Here is an 18,597-nt window from a genome sequence, read left to right on the forward strand (position 1 = left end):
CAAACTTCTGAAGTGCCAAAAGTCTGAGCGTTTTCTGTGGCAAAGTAGCCACACAGATATATCTATCAGCATGATAACTATTGCATAATATCTACAAATAAATTATAGCAAACTGAGGTTCAAAATAAGCAAATATGGGCCAAAACCCACATTTGCAAACCCCTCAATTTAATAATCTTACGGGTCTTTCCAATGCCCCTTGGAGGTGATTATAGATCTGGGCAAGTGAAGTCAGAAATGGCAAAAAATATGATGTTCATCAGATACCTCCACTTACAAATAAAGCTGTTTCTTGCAATTCACTGGCACTTGATTTTTCACTTAGATATTTAAAAATACAATATTTTTTTAAAAAAAGCCCTATTAAATCAAGGTATTCTACTGTACACATCTTCCTGTAGATGTCAACCGTGTAACAAATGTTTCTTGTGTTATTGAATGTTATTCAGAGAGGTGCTCAGCTAGTGTTCATATAATACACATAAAAATATACAGAAAATTCTAATATAGCCTTATGAGCTGCACTAGGTAATATACATCACTAGTTTTCCCAGATCATTACATGCAACTGGATTCTACAACAGCATTAGAAATGAAAGATAGCTTCACATCTACAAAATTACTGTCCTAACACCAATGCACTTACTAATGAAGAAGACAGGAGAAATCATATTTTAAAAACTGAATACTCATTTTTAGTCAAACATTCACTTAAATAAAATAATTGAAAACCTGTTAAAATGTCCCTGTTTTAATGATTTATGAAATAGTTCTCTCCTCATTGAAAACAACCATATTTAACAAAAGTTAAGTAAGACACAATGATAATTGTCTTACTAAGATGAACACTTGACCTCCTACCCAGCTCTTCAAATCGAGATGCAATGATGTTGAAAGACCACAAAACCAGATATTTTGGGGATGGCAAAACCTGAAATGCAATATTATGACTTCTTGTCATAAACAACTGAGAGGTTATCCCCCATAGAATTTACACTGACTCTCTGTATCAAGGCATAGGATATAGCAGGTATGTTCATGATTAATGGAATATATAGCAGGTATGTTCATGATTAATGGAATTAGCTTCTCTTAAACACAGATGAGAACGCAGAGTTTGATAAATCTGGTTGTGAAATAAAAACGAGTTGCTGAACTTGGCATTTCTAATGACACACGTGGAATCCACATTGCACATCCACTAAATTAACAGGAGATACCTTGGCAGCAGCTGCCACAGCCTCCTTACTTCTTTGTCTTTCTTCATCCAAACATTTGTCCAGCACTTCCTGCAAATGTTGTGAAAAATTAAACTGCAATACACAACAGAGGAGTGGCTCAAAATAATTTCAAACTGTCAAAGTGCTTAAGAAAGTTTCCTCTTCCTGTCAACAAGTGTGACAGGATCATTCCCAATGATCTCCTTGGTGCTGATCAGATCGCTCTTTTTTGTTGTAAACAAAAGCAATACCTTGTGCTTTTGTGACTGCTGCATCAAAGCTTCTTCTATCTTTTCTGATAAGACTTCCTTCTCTGCTTCCAGAATGTCAAGAAGTCGTTGATGCTATTGGGAGAAAACATTCATATTATTGTAACCACAGTCTGCTACTAAAACAGATGCAAAAAACTCATCCAAGGTTTCTCAGTTGCTTACAAAATGCCTTTCAATGTAGATTAAGTTAAATTACATAAACAGCACTCCTTTAAATGATTTCATGTAAAGAAAAAAAATACAATAATAAGAAATGTTTAGCTTCCTGAATATCTAATATATCCTCTAAGTCTGAAGAGCATTAGGAAAGAAGTCGAAAAAAGCAACACTTACCCAAATGATACAGATGGTTTAAGAAACACCAAACTTTAAATATTTTAAACAGCTGCAGAATTTAAATCACGCTTTTACTACATCTCAGTTATATGTACAGAGAGCAGAAGACAAATGTATTCTTTTCAACCATTTGTGATATCATGAACTTTGAAAACCAGGGAGAAAATGGACACTGAAATAAAGTGACCATGTAGTCTATATCACAACTCACTTATTTGGTTTTTTTCACTATATAAAGTAGAGCATTTGAGAGATACAGGTTCTGTCTGTAAGAGCAAAGCTATTTTTCAAAACTAAAAATTATTACTGGAAATGATTGATGCTAGGTATTTGTCATGAGAGAATTTCTAGCAAGCCAGTACACTTTTTTACATGTTATTTAAGAGATGATATATCATAATCTTAAAGTACAGCATCATTACACAATAATATTTTACAAGATCACCAAAAGGAAAGTGTTACAGTAGAGTTCTTATTAAAATAAGTGTACATAAAGAACATAAATTTTTTACACAAACATTATGCAGGCAAATACCCCTTTCACCAGAATTTCTAATAAACAGTCATTTCTGTTTTACAAATTTTATTATTTTTTAATTTTAAGTGTCTCTAATGGCAGTTAGAAATACATTACCAAACTGCACTACTATGTTCTGAAAAATATTTTTTCATTTGAAGAATAGAAAACTTCTAGACTGCTTTATAAAATAAAACACCTATCTGCCTTTCCAGGATAAACATGTAAAGAGGCATTTCCTTGTGAATTTACTTAAAATAGGTCTGAATGTGGCAGACATATTCTAATGGAAAACACCTGTGGAAGGAATAGTGAAAGTCATGGTTCTACTTAATGATGTGTAGCTCACTTTTCTTGTGGACACAGTATTTTCAGACATTACCTTGAACTATCAGAGCACTTACAGAAATTGCTTTTTTCCAGTAATTCAAAGGTGAAAAAATGAACGGATTTTATTACCTGAATGATCTCCACGACTCTTCACTTGACTAACTGCACAAATGTGTTATTTCACAATGACACAATATAAAACAAACATATGCAAATATTTTCTCAGATATATCCACAAAGCTTACTAACGTCAACTAGAAGACTGAATCTTTATTTGCTTGTCAAGAATCAGCACGGGACTTTCTAAGGAGAGTTTGTCAGAGAAAATCACCTCTATCCTTAAAGCCCCTTCAAAAGAACAGCAGTCAGCTTGTTCAAGCACGATGAGAGTTTCTAGACTAAGCCTATCAGCCAGATAATTCCAGTTTGACTCTGACCATCAGATTTCCAGGTTAGATATGAAGACTGTAGCCACATTTCAAGTTGCCATAGTGGGCCAGCTACAAGATGTATTTCACAACATTCTCAATGGGACCACAATTTTCAGCTTTTAAACTTCAAGGCAGTTTTTAAGTTTTATTTTATGTGTATGTATAAGAAGACATCCAAGCCCGTCCTGGAAGTTCTGAAACAATGCAGACATTTGCATTAATACAATATAGAATATTTATACATGGCCAATGGAGAAAACTAATGTTAATCCTCCTTGCTGATAAAAACAGTTTTATGACTACAGCCCTGCATGTCACTGCACAGCAGTTCACTTTTCATAAACCTGTGGGAGACCTACAAACCTGAAAAATGCAGATATTGGGATCAAAACTTTTTATCATACAGACACCTGAAAAATCCTGATCTCCCTTGCTGCAAAGAGAATGCACAACTAAATCACAGAATGGTTTGGGTTGGAAGGGACCCTGAAGTTCCCCCCTGCCATAGGCAGGGACACCTTCCACTAGACCAGGTTGCTTCAAGCCCCATCCAACCTGGCCTTGAACACTTCCAGGGATTGGGCAGCCACACCTTCTTTGACCAACTTCTGCCAGTTCTGACCACAGAAACCACTGTAAAGAATCTTTAAAATTCAATTTACTGCTTTTGCTTGAGACTTCTAACTACAAAAAAGTTGCGCAGCAAGTAAACAATTACCACAAAAATGAAGGCTGCTGTGACTGTATTGTGATTAGTTTGACTGAGCAAGGCTCTCCTATCCCCTTGGTGGATTAGATCTAAATGGTATTACATTTGGAGATCTGTGCAATTCACTGACATTGAGTAAGAACTTTATTAAGAATTGTATCTGTTTATAAACACATGCTAGTTCATATTTTTCAAGATAATAGAGGTAAGTACTTGTGAGCACATTTAGAGTGCTTTCAAAAGAACAGTTAATGACTTCTGCCATAATTCAATGCAATCTACTTTACATTAAATAGCATCCCTACTTGTCATGGAAATACAAAATTTAGCATTTCACAACTGTAAGTCTCTTGTGAAAAGCTTGGCATGTCCTTTCCTATTATAATATAAATGCTTATTCATGTGGAATAATCCTCCCATAGACGATTGCCTTCATATCTGAACTTCCAAAAGTTCATGTATCATCTCAAATATTGCAACAGCTGTCCATAAAACCTCGTAAAGCAAAATCTCTTTTATTAGACCTACACAAATACCTGGGAGAACTGTTTACTTGGCTTCAGAATCTCTATTGGGTCAGTTTTGCTTTTCAGAGAGAAGCATACCCTAAGCTATTAAATTATATAAATTAGATGAAAAAATAAGCAACCAGAAACAGAGAAAATGGAATAAAATATTGCACAAACTGCTCCTCCCTGAAAAAGGTCTTGAGTCCAGAAAGCCTATATGGCATAGACAGCATGGATATGACATAAAAGCTTCCATTCTGCATGTAATTAACATGCAATTTAATTACTTGTCAAGCACTTTTTTCCCAAGGTACTATGCCCCACAGTTTTATCAGCCTTCATAGGGAGCCATAGAATCTCCTTGAAAGTTGTGCTTACAAAAATGATGTAAAGCAAGCTTGGTGGTATTATTAACCCATGTTCTAAAAAGGATGCACCTCAATGCATCTGAATTCCTCCTTACAAAGCACAGTTCTTTCAAAGGCATGTTCAGGGATCTTGGTTATGCATATCACTTGAGCAGGAAATCTGGGAAATTAGGGACAGTAAAGGTTTCTGTGCCTTCCCTCTTCTGACAATGAGAGAAATTTTAGTATTTCTGTATAATGACAGCAGTTTGACCGACTTAGAAAAAAAAGCAGTAATTCTAGGAAATGATTAATGAATGCATGAACAGAATTCCAAGCTCTTAGTTTAAATGTCTCTGCATGGAAAATTATTGTAGCCCCTCTGGAACTATTCTTTAATTAGGGCAACCAGCTTTGCTTTCAGATTTTAAAGTAATCTATATACCCTCCAAGAAGAAGTTACTATACCACAGAATCATGTGGTAGGTTACTTTTTTAGATGTATGAAGAATGACTTTGGAGTCTGGGACTTAATGGCCACAATGAACTTTATATACAGTCAGTGCTTCCTCAGTTGGTTTTTCAGATGACTTTCATTAAAGGGAGTTGAAGGTTAAAAACAAACGGAAGGTGACAGTTTCACTTCAGCACTTACACATTTGAGACCTTTCAAGTGCCTTTGTATTTTTAGCTAACAGGAATAGGATGTTTTAGGTTCATTTACTTGGTTTGTAGATTTTTGTTGGACTATAGTAAAGGCCTCTTAACCACAGAAACCATTGCTGAATTAAAGATCGTACACACCAAATTAAATGCCTACAGCTAAGCAGACTTATCTCATAACCCCCTCCCCTTCTCATCACTAAATAAAGCCATAGGAATGATGTGAGATGGACCAATCTCATTCAGCATTTCCAGTTTCCACAGGTAAGAATTATGAACATGTTCCTCTCTCTGTTAGACAGTATTAAAGGAATAAAGGAACAGCTTTGAGACTTTAAGTACCACTCTGAGCTACATAGACACTGAATTTTGATTCCCAAGCATTGGAGAGGCCACTTTCTCTTAGGCTTATCTGGGCATCCACGTTGGAGGCCTCCTGGTAATTGTGCCTGGATAGGCACAAATGTGTCCAGAGAATATTGCCTATGCTTCAAAAAGTAAACCTAACAAAAGCTTTAAAGAAAGATTGATCTGCCTCCTGTAAGTAGAGCAATGAGTTCATCAGACCTAACAGTCCTATGAAAAATATCCAAGTCTCTTCCAGGTTTCCTATGAAAGCTGTGATGAGGACCTACTCATGGAGCCTTCCATTTTGAAAAAAGCACCTAACCTGTGCAGATTGTCAGACATTGTCCAAGAAGTTTATAAATGGAAGTTGAATTGAGGGTTTCCTTTATCAATCAACAATCCAAGAACCAGAAAGCAGGTAAAAAAATTTATAAAAATGGAAACTGATAAAAGTTATGGCTATAGATGAAAAACAAAAGATGTCCTGAACTGGAAATATGATGCACAAATCAGTGTGAGACTAAAATAAATCTCAGTGAAAACTCCAGAGCAACAAGAAAGTTTTCATCCAGTGCAATTTTGCAAGGCTGCACATTCCCACTGTTGTCTGTAAGGCCCAGTAGATAGTGGAATATTATGTAGAGATAGTCAGAGAGACGTAAAAAACCTTTAGCTTAGGTACAAAAAATTGCATAGCTCTTTAATGCATGACTTTACCTGATTTCCATAGTATAGCACTCTTATTCTTCTTTCTTAAAAAGCTATGTTACCTCCTTTTATCCCTTAGTCAGGGAGTATAGGGTTAAGAGTGCAAAATTCTGAGCTGTAAAAAATTCTGAAGAGCAAATTCTACTGGGACATCACGACCCGGTGAGACATAAGAGATTTCCAAAAAAAAAAAAAAAAAAAGAAAGAAGAAAAACCCCAAACTTTTCAAAAAAGTGGTATTCCAAAGTGGAGGAAAATACTAGTGTTTCTAACCTACTCTCTGGAAAGTAGCATGAGAGAGTCAAGAAGAGTCTTGTGAAAATTAACTTAAAACAAAAGGCATTCAAAAATAGGTTACACTGTTTTCCTCCCTGCAAGAAGTTCTCTAGGCAATGGTTCCAAATGAAAATCGTTTGATGTAGATTCAAATATAAATACAGAGGTCCTGTGGTTTTTCTTGATTCCTGTAAAAAAGAAATCAAAAAAATCTTTCTTTTTTTTTCCTGGAATGTGAGTCACAGAAGACATTGTAAACAGATTTAATCACAATAGCAACTAGTCAGTCTATTTTGTTATTTTTATATATTCAATTTATTTCTGAAGAATTGTGACTTTTTTCTTTCAGGTAAGTAAAATTTGAAGGATCACATAGTATATATTTTAAGAACCCATGGAGTGAATGAAATAATGCATGAGATGAGCTGTTTTACAAGTAAAATGCTGCATTAAAGCTATTAATACTAAATTCTAATTTAGTACAGTTATAATTCCTTCCATAGTTCTATTAATCCTAAACTACAAATTTAAAGTTAAACAGAAAATAGGGTGCATTGCATGAACTGAAATGCCTTCTTAAAATATAGTTTCTGGGTCCTGTACTGTTTCATTTAAAAGGAAATGTGTATAGGATTTCATCCACAAATAAAGATACAATTATTTTGCTAAAATAATGGGCATCCAATTTATGTTTCTGAAGATTGGTTCCTTCTCAATATTGAGTAAATCACCATGCATGGATCACCAGATTCTGCATGGATAAAATCATTTTTTAGCTGCTTATAGTAGTCAGTTAGATAATAATTCAAAAACAAACCAGCAAAGAACATCACAGAACAATCAGAGTTAATATGAATATCCTTATACTAAACAGGACCAAAATATCTTGCACTATTTGTAGTATCACTGCAACAAATTAATCGTATTTCCCTCTTTCACAGATCTTTCATCTGAGGAAACAATTTTCACACACTAACGAAATGACACTTGGAACCTTCTTTTAATGACATCATGACAAAAAACAGTATGTTGGGACATTGATGTGTCCAATTCACCCTCAGTGAATGACCAGTTTTTCTTGTCACAAATATCTACTGAACTTTTTAATCTAATGAAACTGCATTGTAGTAGTTTAATAGAAAAAAACCAGGCATAATCTCATCTCCAGTATTTTATTTTTTTTTGGTACCTTCATCACATATGAACACAGAACTATCCCCGTCCCTCAAGACGTGGGAAAAATCATCTTCAGAAACGTTCAGCAGATGTTTCATCACTTCATTCACCAGCAAGAATAACAAACCACTGGATGGGGCTTTTTAAGAACTCACCAATTCAAATCTGCTCACCTATTTTAACAAAGTCCTACTTTTATTTCTGTCTCTCATGAAGGAACCTAACAGCAGGAGGAAATAACACAAGTCATGGGAAACAGTATTATCGGTGCGAGAGGAAGGTGACGCAACAAAAACACACAGTGAGAGCATCATGATGCTGTAATGTTATCAAAATATTCCCGCTCCTACATCCTATCCAAAATATTATCCTGAGGAAAAAAGGCAACCTTATTTAAACACTAACAGTAACTTTCTGCTCCTCTAAAAAGACTGGCTACATTCAGCAGCATATTCTTTTATACTGCACCTTTTCTTCCCCGCTGCTAAACTCTGTCTAAGTCAAATGACAAGATCTGGTAACTGTAACTGGTTTCTTACACTGTCCTCACTATCTGTGGCATCTGAGTGTTTGGCAGTGCAAGGTGGAAAATCTGCCTGAAGAATTCCAACATCTGTTACATATTTCCACTTCCTCAAATTATAACTTATTACTGCATGGTTGAACTGTATCTCTTTGCCAGTTTGAGGTCCAAGGGGCCAACAAAGCAGCAAAGCTTTTCTAAGAGAAAGCTCAGGAATCAGCAAAACATTATTAAACCAGAGAAGTTAAAACAATAGTGAACATAAAGAAAAATTATAATAGCGGTAAAAAAATAATTAAGAATATACTTATACTCAGGGTTCCACTCAGCATCATAAAGAGTGTGTAAACTGTACAATTTGAGGCACATCAGAGGTTGAAACTAAGCTTAAAACATTTTGCTGCATAAGTGCTTCATTGTTTTTATAAATAAAGTAAGAAGCTATATAAAGGCATCTAATAATGAAAATACTTTTTTTGGAAAGAGTACATAGTAATAGAGACTATTAAAAAAACCACAAACTTTGAGGTCCTGGGGATACAGAGATAAGGAACTTCATAAGAATATGAAGAAGAATAAAAAGTATCAACTACTCCTTCTATTTTGTTATCTAATTGATTTCACAGCCTGTATGAGTTCTCACCAAATTGGTCCATCTATCAGGAAACTTAAAGCAAAGGAACTCCTAAAATACAAGCAATATGAACAGCAAAACAGAAGAAAAACAATTTTTTTTTCAAAAACGGCTGACAGAAAAATAGTTGAGGAGAAAAATCATACTAACATTACTTAGCTGTTCAGTATGGACAAAAGCTGATGGTTTAAATTCATAACAAGTAATGAAGGTTTCAGGGTAGCTAGTTATATAAGCAAAAGACAGAGAGGGGAGAAAAAAAAAATCACTTTAAAGAGCTGCTCTCAAGTGCAACTTGACAAATCCAAGAAAGCAAATGTAATTTCCAAATAAGATTTTTGGTCGAGACTCTGAAAGTATCCTTGGCTGAGTTAACAGGGCAAAGGGACTGCAAAATCATCCTCCAACTAGCATGTGATAGTGGGCATATTTAAATGAAGTTAAAGGTCCCTCTTAAGGGTTTACATTTCTTTTTAATAAAAATAGATATGCCTTTTTGGACCTCAGCAATGTGACTTTTACTTTGGGAGGTAAATACTGAGCAATAGTGGATACAAAGTCAACACACATACAAGGAAAACACAGAGCAAAGACACATCAGACTTTTTATTTTAATTCTCTCTATATACGAAGGTACATTGAGGTATTATGAATTTAGGAATAAATTACTTAAATTGGGAACAGGATTCTAATAAATAATACATAATCAGGAACTACCAGAGAAGTTCTGAGAAAGTGTAACTTTGCTCTTGGCAGAAGAGCAGCAGACCTGGAAAGACACATCTTGATGAATTATGTGGAAGTGACTTTGATGAAAATGTAACAGGAATGACTGATAGGAAGTACTTGGTTTTGAAGGGAATGAATAAACAGATATTTCCACAGCAGCAAACTATGAGATTTCTGAGAACTGAGAGGAAATGTCCAAAGAAGGGGACATGGTAAGTACTCTCAAGAATTTCCAAACCTATCATAGTTGGCATTAATGAACCAGAAAGGTTATGCCCACCACACTCCTCATTTTTTCAGTCTGCAAGTCTGGATTTACTACTCTTACTGCAAAAATTGGCTAATGTCTCCTAAAAGGGCAAATATTCACAATTCTCTAAGAATCTAGTTTGCATATGTTCCCTTCAAGATCAGGCAATAAATAGATTCCACAATTACTACCTACAGATGGGAAAAATAAAGAATCTCTTTTGTTTACAAGAGGACAAAAAAAAAATCAAAGTTCATAAAATAAGGATTATTATAGACACATGCTGCACATTATGAGTAGATATAAAAACAATATTTGAAATCATAGAAAATTATACCTCCTGACTAGGGAACTAAATTGAATGAAATAAACATTTTCTCTGGCATACAAACAATCACTTGCTATATAAGAAAATCACTTTTTACATTTTACATTTTAGGAATTCTGGGGGGACATAGTGGTAGTTTTCACAAAAAGTTATGCAAAACACACCAAAATGCATCATTCAAATACTGGTACCTATCACATTCCAGCAGCTCATGACTATTGTCACTCCAGTTTTCTGCTTGTCCTCAAGCAGTCCTTGAAAGCATCATAAACTTTAAAAAACTGAGTTCCAGCATATGGAACTTCTATTCTGACTGACCTTTCAGCAAATTGTTTTCAAATTGAAGATAAACCAGTACTTCTCTAAGTGTGCCTCAAAAAAAGGGCAAAAGATTTCATGCACCATCCAACAGATTCTGAACTACTATTTGTCATACAAATGACAGCCAGCTTCATGATAGTGTGGAAAAGAATTAAAGACATGGGGGTAACTACTTACCTTAAATGCCTCATCTACAAACCCAGGATTTGTTTCACAGCATAACATAAAATCATCACGAAAAATACCAATGTGTAAAAGTGCAAAGGAAGCGTTTAACTGAGTTCCTGAGTACTTTCCTTTTTGTGTGACATTCCCAGTACTGTTCTGTCTCAGCAATTACACTCCTTTGGCTTCTTAAACCACAGAAAAGAATTCAGCACATAATATACACATATGCTCTATACTCTACACAGAGGAAAACTGCAGGCCACACATCCATCCTTAAGGCAAAACCTTAAGGGTTAACCAAGAAGAAAAAAAGCAGCTCAGCCCAAGAAAGGATGCAACTGAACTACAGAATTAAATACTTCTAGTCCTTGTCTTTCTTCATCCTTCTTTTACATGAATCAAAATGGAAAATATGAGACCAACATAACTAAGGACCACAGTAAAATATATCCTCCTTAACTACGTTCAAGCATGAAAACACTATACAGAATGTCCATTTGTACCTCTGATTAATATTGTTTAGTCAGGAAGACATAGAGGAGATCAGGAATATCGTCAAGTCATAACTTAAGATGGAAATGTGTGCTCTGAGACTCACTTCACATATATTTTAATCCCTCCCCATCCAAGAACTCCTGCTTCAAACTGTTTAGAAGACAGTAAGGAAAGACCATCAAGATAAGGAAAGAAAAGTGCAAGATAAATAAAGGGAAAATGATTTATCATAAAGGTGATTTTGTGCAAGTATTTAATGCTTTATTTTACTTTAATACACAGATCATTGACTGCTTTAAGAAGAATAAAAAAATCTATCTCAAAATCTACCTTTATATAGTCCCATTTTTAACATCATCTTCTTTGAATAGTGAAATTTCGTAGTATTAAAAAACAATTAAAAAGTTTTATGATCGTGTTTTTCAGCATGTATTTTCACATAGCACGTGAGTTAAACCACAACATCAAAGTTGGGGTTATTTTCAAAGGCAACATCAAATGTTTGTGTCTCAGAAAAAAAATAAGGATGACATTTGTGATTTCCGAACTTGTAATAAACTCATATGGGTTTTCCAATGACATTTTCTGATATCCTCAAAAGCTAGAAATGTAAAACTGACATGCATAGCTTTCCTAAAAATTCAGTGTATGACATTAATTTTTAGCACAGAGGAGAAGAGTTCTCTTGTCCTATTCATTGATTAGGGATATTAGGACACTGGAGCCCTTGAATAAGTCACAAAAATGCCTGGTTTGCTTTTTCAAATGTTGGCATCATAGAATCACCAAATGGCCTGGGTTGGAAGGAACCTTAAAGATCATCCATTTCCAACGCCCCTGCCACAGGCAGGGACACCTTCCACTATCCCAGGTTGCTCAGAGCCCCATCCAACTCACCTTTGGGCACTTCCAGGGATGGGGCAGCCACAGCTTCTCTGGGAAACCTGTGCCAGGGCCTCACCACCCTCACAGGGAAGAATTTCTTCCTGATATCCAATCTAAACCTGCTCTCTGGCAGTTTGAAGCCATTGCCCCTTGTCCTTGAAAAGGACCTTTACAGGCCCTTGGAAATAGTCTCTCTTCATCTTCCTTGTGGGCTCCCTTCAGGTCCTGGAAGGCCACAATTAGGTCACCCCAAAGCTTCTCTTCTGCAGGCTGAACAATCCCAACTCTCTCAGCCTTTCCTCACAGCAGAGCTGCTCCAGCCCTCTGATCATCTCGGTGCCTCCTCTGCACTCGCTCCAGCAGCTCCATGTCCTTGCTGTGCTGGGCCCCCAGAGCTGGAGCAGCACTGCAGGGGGGTCTCCCCAGAGCAGGGCAGAGGAGCAGAATCCCCCCCTGCCCTGCTTTTGATATAAGAGTGTATTTCCTTGAAAAAACCAGCAGCCCTGGAGATTGTTCCCTGGGAAGCATCCATTCAAGTGATCATCATCCATAATGTTACCTGTAATTAGCCAGTGTGCTGCAGAGCCTCACACATAACAATCCCAGATGAATTGCAGGTATTTGTCCTGCAGGAAACTGGAATAGAACCCCAGAACCAGGCCTTTCACTCTTCCCTGTCATGGAAAACATGGCCTTGTACACTGAATGTATAGGCAGGGTGGTACCTCTCTAGGCAGGATTTTAACCTGCATCTCCACCACAGGCACAACACTCTGATAAAATAAATCTTCAAAAATCAAAAACTTCAATTAACTCCAACAAGAGCTTAAAGACAAGAGGAGAAAAACAGCCTTTCCTCCTTCTTAAAGACACTTTTGGGAGGGAGAGGGATGGGAATTCAGGAGAGAAAATGAGATTAGGAAGAAGTATGAGAAAGGATTTATCACATGAGATAAAACAGCATGAAATTCAAAAGGAATGGAAAATGAGGACAAAAAACTATGTGGGTTGACAAAGTTTTACATGGGCTTTAAACTTGGAAGGCAAAATACTGCTTGTAAGGCAAGAGCATTAGAAGGGAACAAAAAAAAATGTGATGTTTGCTTAGAGAAGATACTTGCAGTGTGTGACTTGTGCTCCACCAAAAAATATTCTTTACAGTGATACAAATACTCATAACTCTCCATGTAAAGGTGGTTATGCATGTACAATCCCATAACAGAATATTAAGCTATTTGGTGTGCAAACATTAGCAGTAACGTCATCAATCTCAAATCACCTAACAAAGTGATTTGAACGAAAAGAAATGTTAAACAAGCACCAAAACATGCATTTAAGAATTCAAAAAGAATAAAACCATACTACCCATTTCTCAGATCTCTTCCAACAAAGATTTATGAGTGAACAAAATTTGCCAGTATAAATCCCACTTATTTAAACCTGATAGTTCTACCACCGGTACCCACACTTGTCTGTTTGATTAGGCTTCAAAATCCCAGTCTCATGTAACAATTAAATGTGAAAAACCTTAAATTAGTTGAATGAGAAATGACTTGGAAGTTTGTGAACAAAATTTAAACGTATTCTGAGATTCAAAGGGGTGTTAAATGTCGACATGATGTGAACTGGACACTCTGTTATGTCATAACTACCCTCCCATCCTAAGACCACAACAGTTCCTTTACACTGCCGGGTTCTCCCCAGGTAAATCTGAACCTCTTGTACATGTTTACACATTTCTGTGGCTCTTTTGGGTTTTGATGCAAATGTAACAGATCACGGGTGCAAATTTTTGCTCAATCTATATGTGCACTCTCAAAAGTCTTCCTATGAGAAGACTTCCAGATTTCATGAGATTCACTGCTTTTTAACACTCAGAAAGAGATATCAAGCCAGTAATGATATGTTCATTTCAATAACACAAAACATTTTCCTAAAATTAATTTTTACTTGCTTTTAAGGCATAGCATTTAATAACTGTAATTCTGTGCAATAAACTCCTCATTCACAATGGAGTAGATTTCTCCAGATTATTACATCAGTTTACACAGATGCTTTTGTATTTAATACATGCTTGCATTAAAAGTTAATTGATATGGTCAGAACAGTCAAATGGTCTTAAAACACTTTTGGAAATGGTGGAGTGCTTCAAGTGGACTTTAGATCTGATATATCCCAAGAAAATGGAAAAAAAATATTACCCTTTGTATTTTTAGCTGAACTGTTGCTAACAGTACTTAAAAGGTAACTGTAAACTGCAATGTAAACACCTTCAGGGTGCTATTAGAATATTAGCTTTTTCTTTCTTTTAAACTTCTGTACTAATGGTCATTATTATTTTGGTTCAAGAGCTGTACTTAAGTCAAACCAAGATCCTATTGATAGCAAAACAGGTTTTGCTGTTCAGATACTCAACAGCAATTGATGTGATTTCAAACACCTGCTATGCAGTGTATTTTTACTCAAGTCATGGTAAGTGAACCAATTTACACCTATTATATATATAGAATACAGTATTTCTGGATATTATATAATTCCTCATAGCTAGTTTTTTATTTTTTAGATAAGATTTACATGAAATAAAAATAGGGGTGGACAACAGATGTTTGTGTCTATCACCAAAGAACTATCAAAAAATTTGAATCAAAAATTCCTGCAAATGCCTTACAATTAAATCCTGCATTTTAACTACATAAATTAAAAACGACTGCATGGTTTCTCCGAGACTACAGAAAATGGCAGCTGTTAAAGGAGTAAGTATTAAGTTGATCCAAGACTTTTTCTCAGTGCTAAAAATTTTTGAATCTGCTCTAAGCAGGTTTCAATGATACAGATGAAGAGTCCTTATTTATTTTGCATTTTTAAATACTTGTGTTTACTGGTAGGCTGAAGACTCGAGGTGAAAGATTGATTATTTTCTTTGGGGATCATATATGTTAATATTTTTTTCAAACAGAAAAGAGCTGAAACTAAGAGAAAATCATGAAGGTTTTTGCATGTGCACATCCATACCTGAGCATTAAGAAGCTTTTCACATTTGTGAGAGTGTTTTTCAATTGCTAGTATATACTGCTTTTCAATAGCTGCTTCTTGCTGCTGAACTGTAGATTGTAGCAGTGCCTGCAAAAAGAAAGCACAGAATATTCAAGAAAGATATAACTGGGATGTTTATTGGTAACTGCAGATCCACTAAGACTTGTCCATAACCAGAATGTGGAATGCTGTTATAAATTTGGAATGTGCAACTATTAAAGTACCTTTCTGTGTAACACTACCTTATTTTCAGTCAGGACTAACATTTTTTGGATCTCAGATTTCTTATACAGACTGCCTAAAAGACAGCAGCACACAGAAGATAGAGAGGGAGAGTATTTCTGTTAAATATACCCAGTTTAGTGGGACCACACAAGAAGAGAAGCATATGAAAGCTGCTGAAGAAAAAAAAAAAAAAAAAGCCAGACATATTTCCCTGGCTGACAAAACTCCACATCCTCTCGGCACTGTGTAAGATCCCATGGGCCAAGCATGATCTTCACAACCACAAGTCAAGTAAAAGCAGATGGAAATTCTGAGTAACTGAAAACATAAAAGAACGCCCCCCCAGGATGTTCACACTCAAATGTGAAGCAGTGGAAGTCGAAGTGTGGAAAGTCAAAGTTACCAAGGCAGTAACAAAGACATGCTACGACCAGGAACTCTGCGTGTGAGCACGTGTGTGCACACGTGTGCATTCACACACGCCTGGCTCGACTCTGCAGGACTTCCGAAGGCAAAAAGAGAGAGACAAAAATTTAAGACACGCGAAAAACCGAGTTACTGTTTGTGAGGAGTTACGCTCACGGTGCTGTTCTGACGCGGGGCTTACTTAACTCGGGCTACATAAGTCTTCTTCCCTAATATTATAAAATATCCATGCCACTTTTCAAATATTCTTCAGGCTATTTATACACAACGTAGCTAACTATTTTTAACTAGTAATCCATACAGAGAAGTAGTCAAAATGACTGGGTAAGTTAAAACAGACCTAAGTTTTGCAGAAAACAGACCTTTGGCCTAAATGCAGACGAAGAAAAAAAAAATCCCATCTTTCAGATAGTCTTTATTTCAGAGATATATTCCATTCATGGAACACAAGACACACATTAAATAAAATTTTGAATACTTTAAAATAAAAACCAAAAATATATAAAAAAAATTAAATTCTTCTGACAATTTTTGAACTAACTTTTCAAATTTTCCACTAACTGTCCTCTTATGCTGTTATTCAGTCATGTTATAGTATGGCAGCAGTTTTCAGCAAAAGTTCAGTGATTTAAAAGGTTAAAAATTGTGCTTAACATATGCTTTAATCAAAGTGTAAGAATACACTTACTGGTGTTTGCATGGGATTTCTCTAACCATAGGTTTACTTTCAAAAAAGCCAATTTATTTCCAACTAAATTTATTTCTTTTATTGATAGAAATTCAAGCAATAGGAATAAACTCACTTCTCAAAGAAATACAACTTCTATATATGAAACTTTATATACTAAATCTCACTCTGTATAAAATAGAATTGCCACATATCACTGGCACAAATTAAACTTGTACTTTGGGGTATGGGTTCTTTTTTGTGCCAAAACTATTGTGGCAAGAAATGTTTCATGTAACTGGCACAAAAGAAAATAAAAAATTCTGATATTAGGTAAAACAGTAACAGAATTGTCATTAAGCTGCAATGGCATTTCTTGCTCATGCCAAGGGTTGAGTCACTTTCTGCACTTTGCTCTGTAAACTTTACTGGCAACTGTTAAAATCCTATTAAATGGCATAAAGAACTTTCAGTTTTCAAGGAAATAATTATTATTCATTGGATGGCATGTAGAGGTTGTTAAATTTTTAAATTTAGTTTATTATTACTATTTTTCTTTTTAGAAACAAAAGCCTTCTTTTTTATCATACACACTAGTAACACAGTTTAAATAGTACCACAGGACCGATCCTTTATTTGACTATTCCACTTGTTGGCCAAGTAAGGAGAAGGAGAGAAAACTCCTCCTGTGTAGCACAGTACTTCCAAGAATCAGGTTTCTTGATGAGAAATACAGAAGAGGGGCAAGATATCCATCCAAAGCCTTTGAAAATTTCAAGATAATCAACTACTCAAATTACTAATTAAAAAATAACTCAGTGATTTACTCACTGAACTAAAACATACATTTGGCTACTCGATTATAGGCATCTCTAACCTTCTTCAGTACAGTGACACTAAAGTCTTGTCATTAATTGCTATTCTGGGCAACAATTCTTATCAATGCTGAAGAATCACTTTCTTAATTAATTAATTACATGATTACCCTGGTGGGCTAATGTTCCACAAACCTATGGCCAGTGACCTGATATCAAGCTGGCATTCTTGAAGCAGACTCCTTTTAATGGCTCATTGAATCATTTCAATAAGGTTACAGCAGAATGTAGCCCATGGCATCTGTTGAATGAAGTTAAAAGGTAGGATTTCAATATGGGTGCTCTTGTTAATTAATTAATCCTTCTATGTATCGTGCAATGAACCTCCTTGACACTGGGTGGCAAGGGTCATCACAGAATCATGGAATGTTAAGGGTTGGAAAGGACCTTAAAGATCATCTCATTCCAACCCCCTGACATGGGCAGGGACACCTTCCACTAGACCAGGTTTTTCAGAGCCCCATCCAACCTGGCCTTGCACACTTCCAGAGATGGGGAAGTCATAATATGCTCCTCTCATCTTAACAGGACTAAAGCCTATTGAATTTAACAAAAAGGAAAAATTAGGAGCCTTCATACTGCCTCAGTCCTGACTTTCACAAAGCTCTCAAACCATTACAGATGAAGCCAAACTAAAATTTCCGAGATTCGTTGATTATAGTTCTTATCCTAATATCCATATCCCGGGGGGTTTGTCAGTTAAGCAGCCTTTACAGTGCAATGAATGACAATATCTGAATTGTGGAATGTGTTAGAACCTTGTAGATCCTTGCAGGAGAGGGAGGTAGAACATGTTCTAGTGTCTGTTTTAGTTGTATGACAAAGTAATCTAAATGCTAGAATTTATTTGGGAGAAGTTCTACATTCTACTTGCTATTTTGCCACTCGGAAATTATTCATATTCCCAATGCACATTATACTCCATCACCAAACTGTCTTAAGTTTTCTGTTCATTGTTTCTGACATATATTCATGAACAACTCTGGGAAGGTTTTTAAAGAACAAATTCACATTGTCAACAGGAAAGCTAAGGAGTAACACATGGATGTTCATATTTAACAGGAACAGTGTGGCTGCTCCCAGGGAATGGCCCAAATAACAGGACTTGTAGGACAATAATGACAGCAAATCAAGTCATCTTCTACAGCTTCGACTATCAGAAACATTTTTAACCACTCAAGAAATCCTGCTTCTTC

At 35.8% G+C, this 18,597-nt stretch overlaps 1 protein-coding gene across 8 annotated transcripts in view; it reads right to left on the reverse strand.

Annotated features, from left to right (window-relative positions):
• CCDC91 (coiled-coil domain containing 91) overlaps window positions 1–18,597 on the reverse strand; it is a 127,313-nt gene that overhangs the window by 46,949 nt on the left and 61,767 nt on the right. For 6 of the 8 annotated variants that reach the window (XM_051770700.1, XM_051770699.1, XM_051770702.1 and 3 more), the window contains exons 8-10: window positions 15,188–15,295; window positions 1,472–1,564; window positions 1,221–1,289 (exon numbers count right to left, since the gene is read on the reverse strand). In XM_051770700.1, coding sequence (XP_051626660.1) covers window positions 1,221–1,289; window positions 1,472–1,564; window positions 15,188–15,295 — 270 coding nt within the window. The remainder of the gene's footprint in view (window positions 1–1,220; window positions 1,290–1,471; window positions 1,565–15,187; window positions 15,296–18,597) is intronic. The other 2 variants (XM_051770705.1, XM_051770701.1) reach the window with 1 other exon arrangement.

This window comes from Manacus candei, unplaced genomic scaffold (assembly GCF_025592945.1).
Source record: "Manacus candei isolate 608988 ecotype Guabito, Panama unplaced genomic scaffold, ASM2559294v1 h1tg000124l, whole genome shotgun sequence".
NCBI classification, from domain to species: domain Eukaryota; kingdom Metazoa; phylum Chordata; class Aves; order Passeriformes; family Pipridae; genus Manacus; species Manacus candei.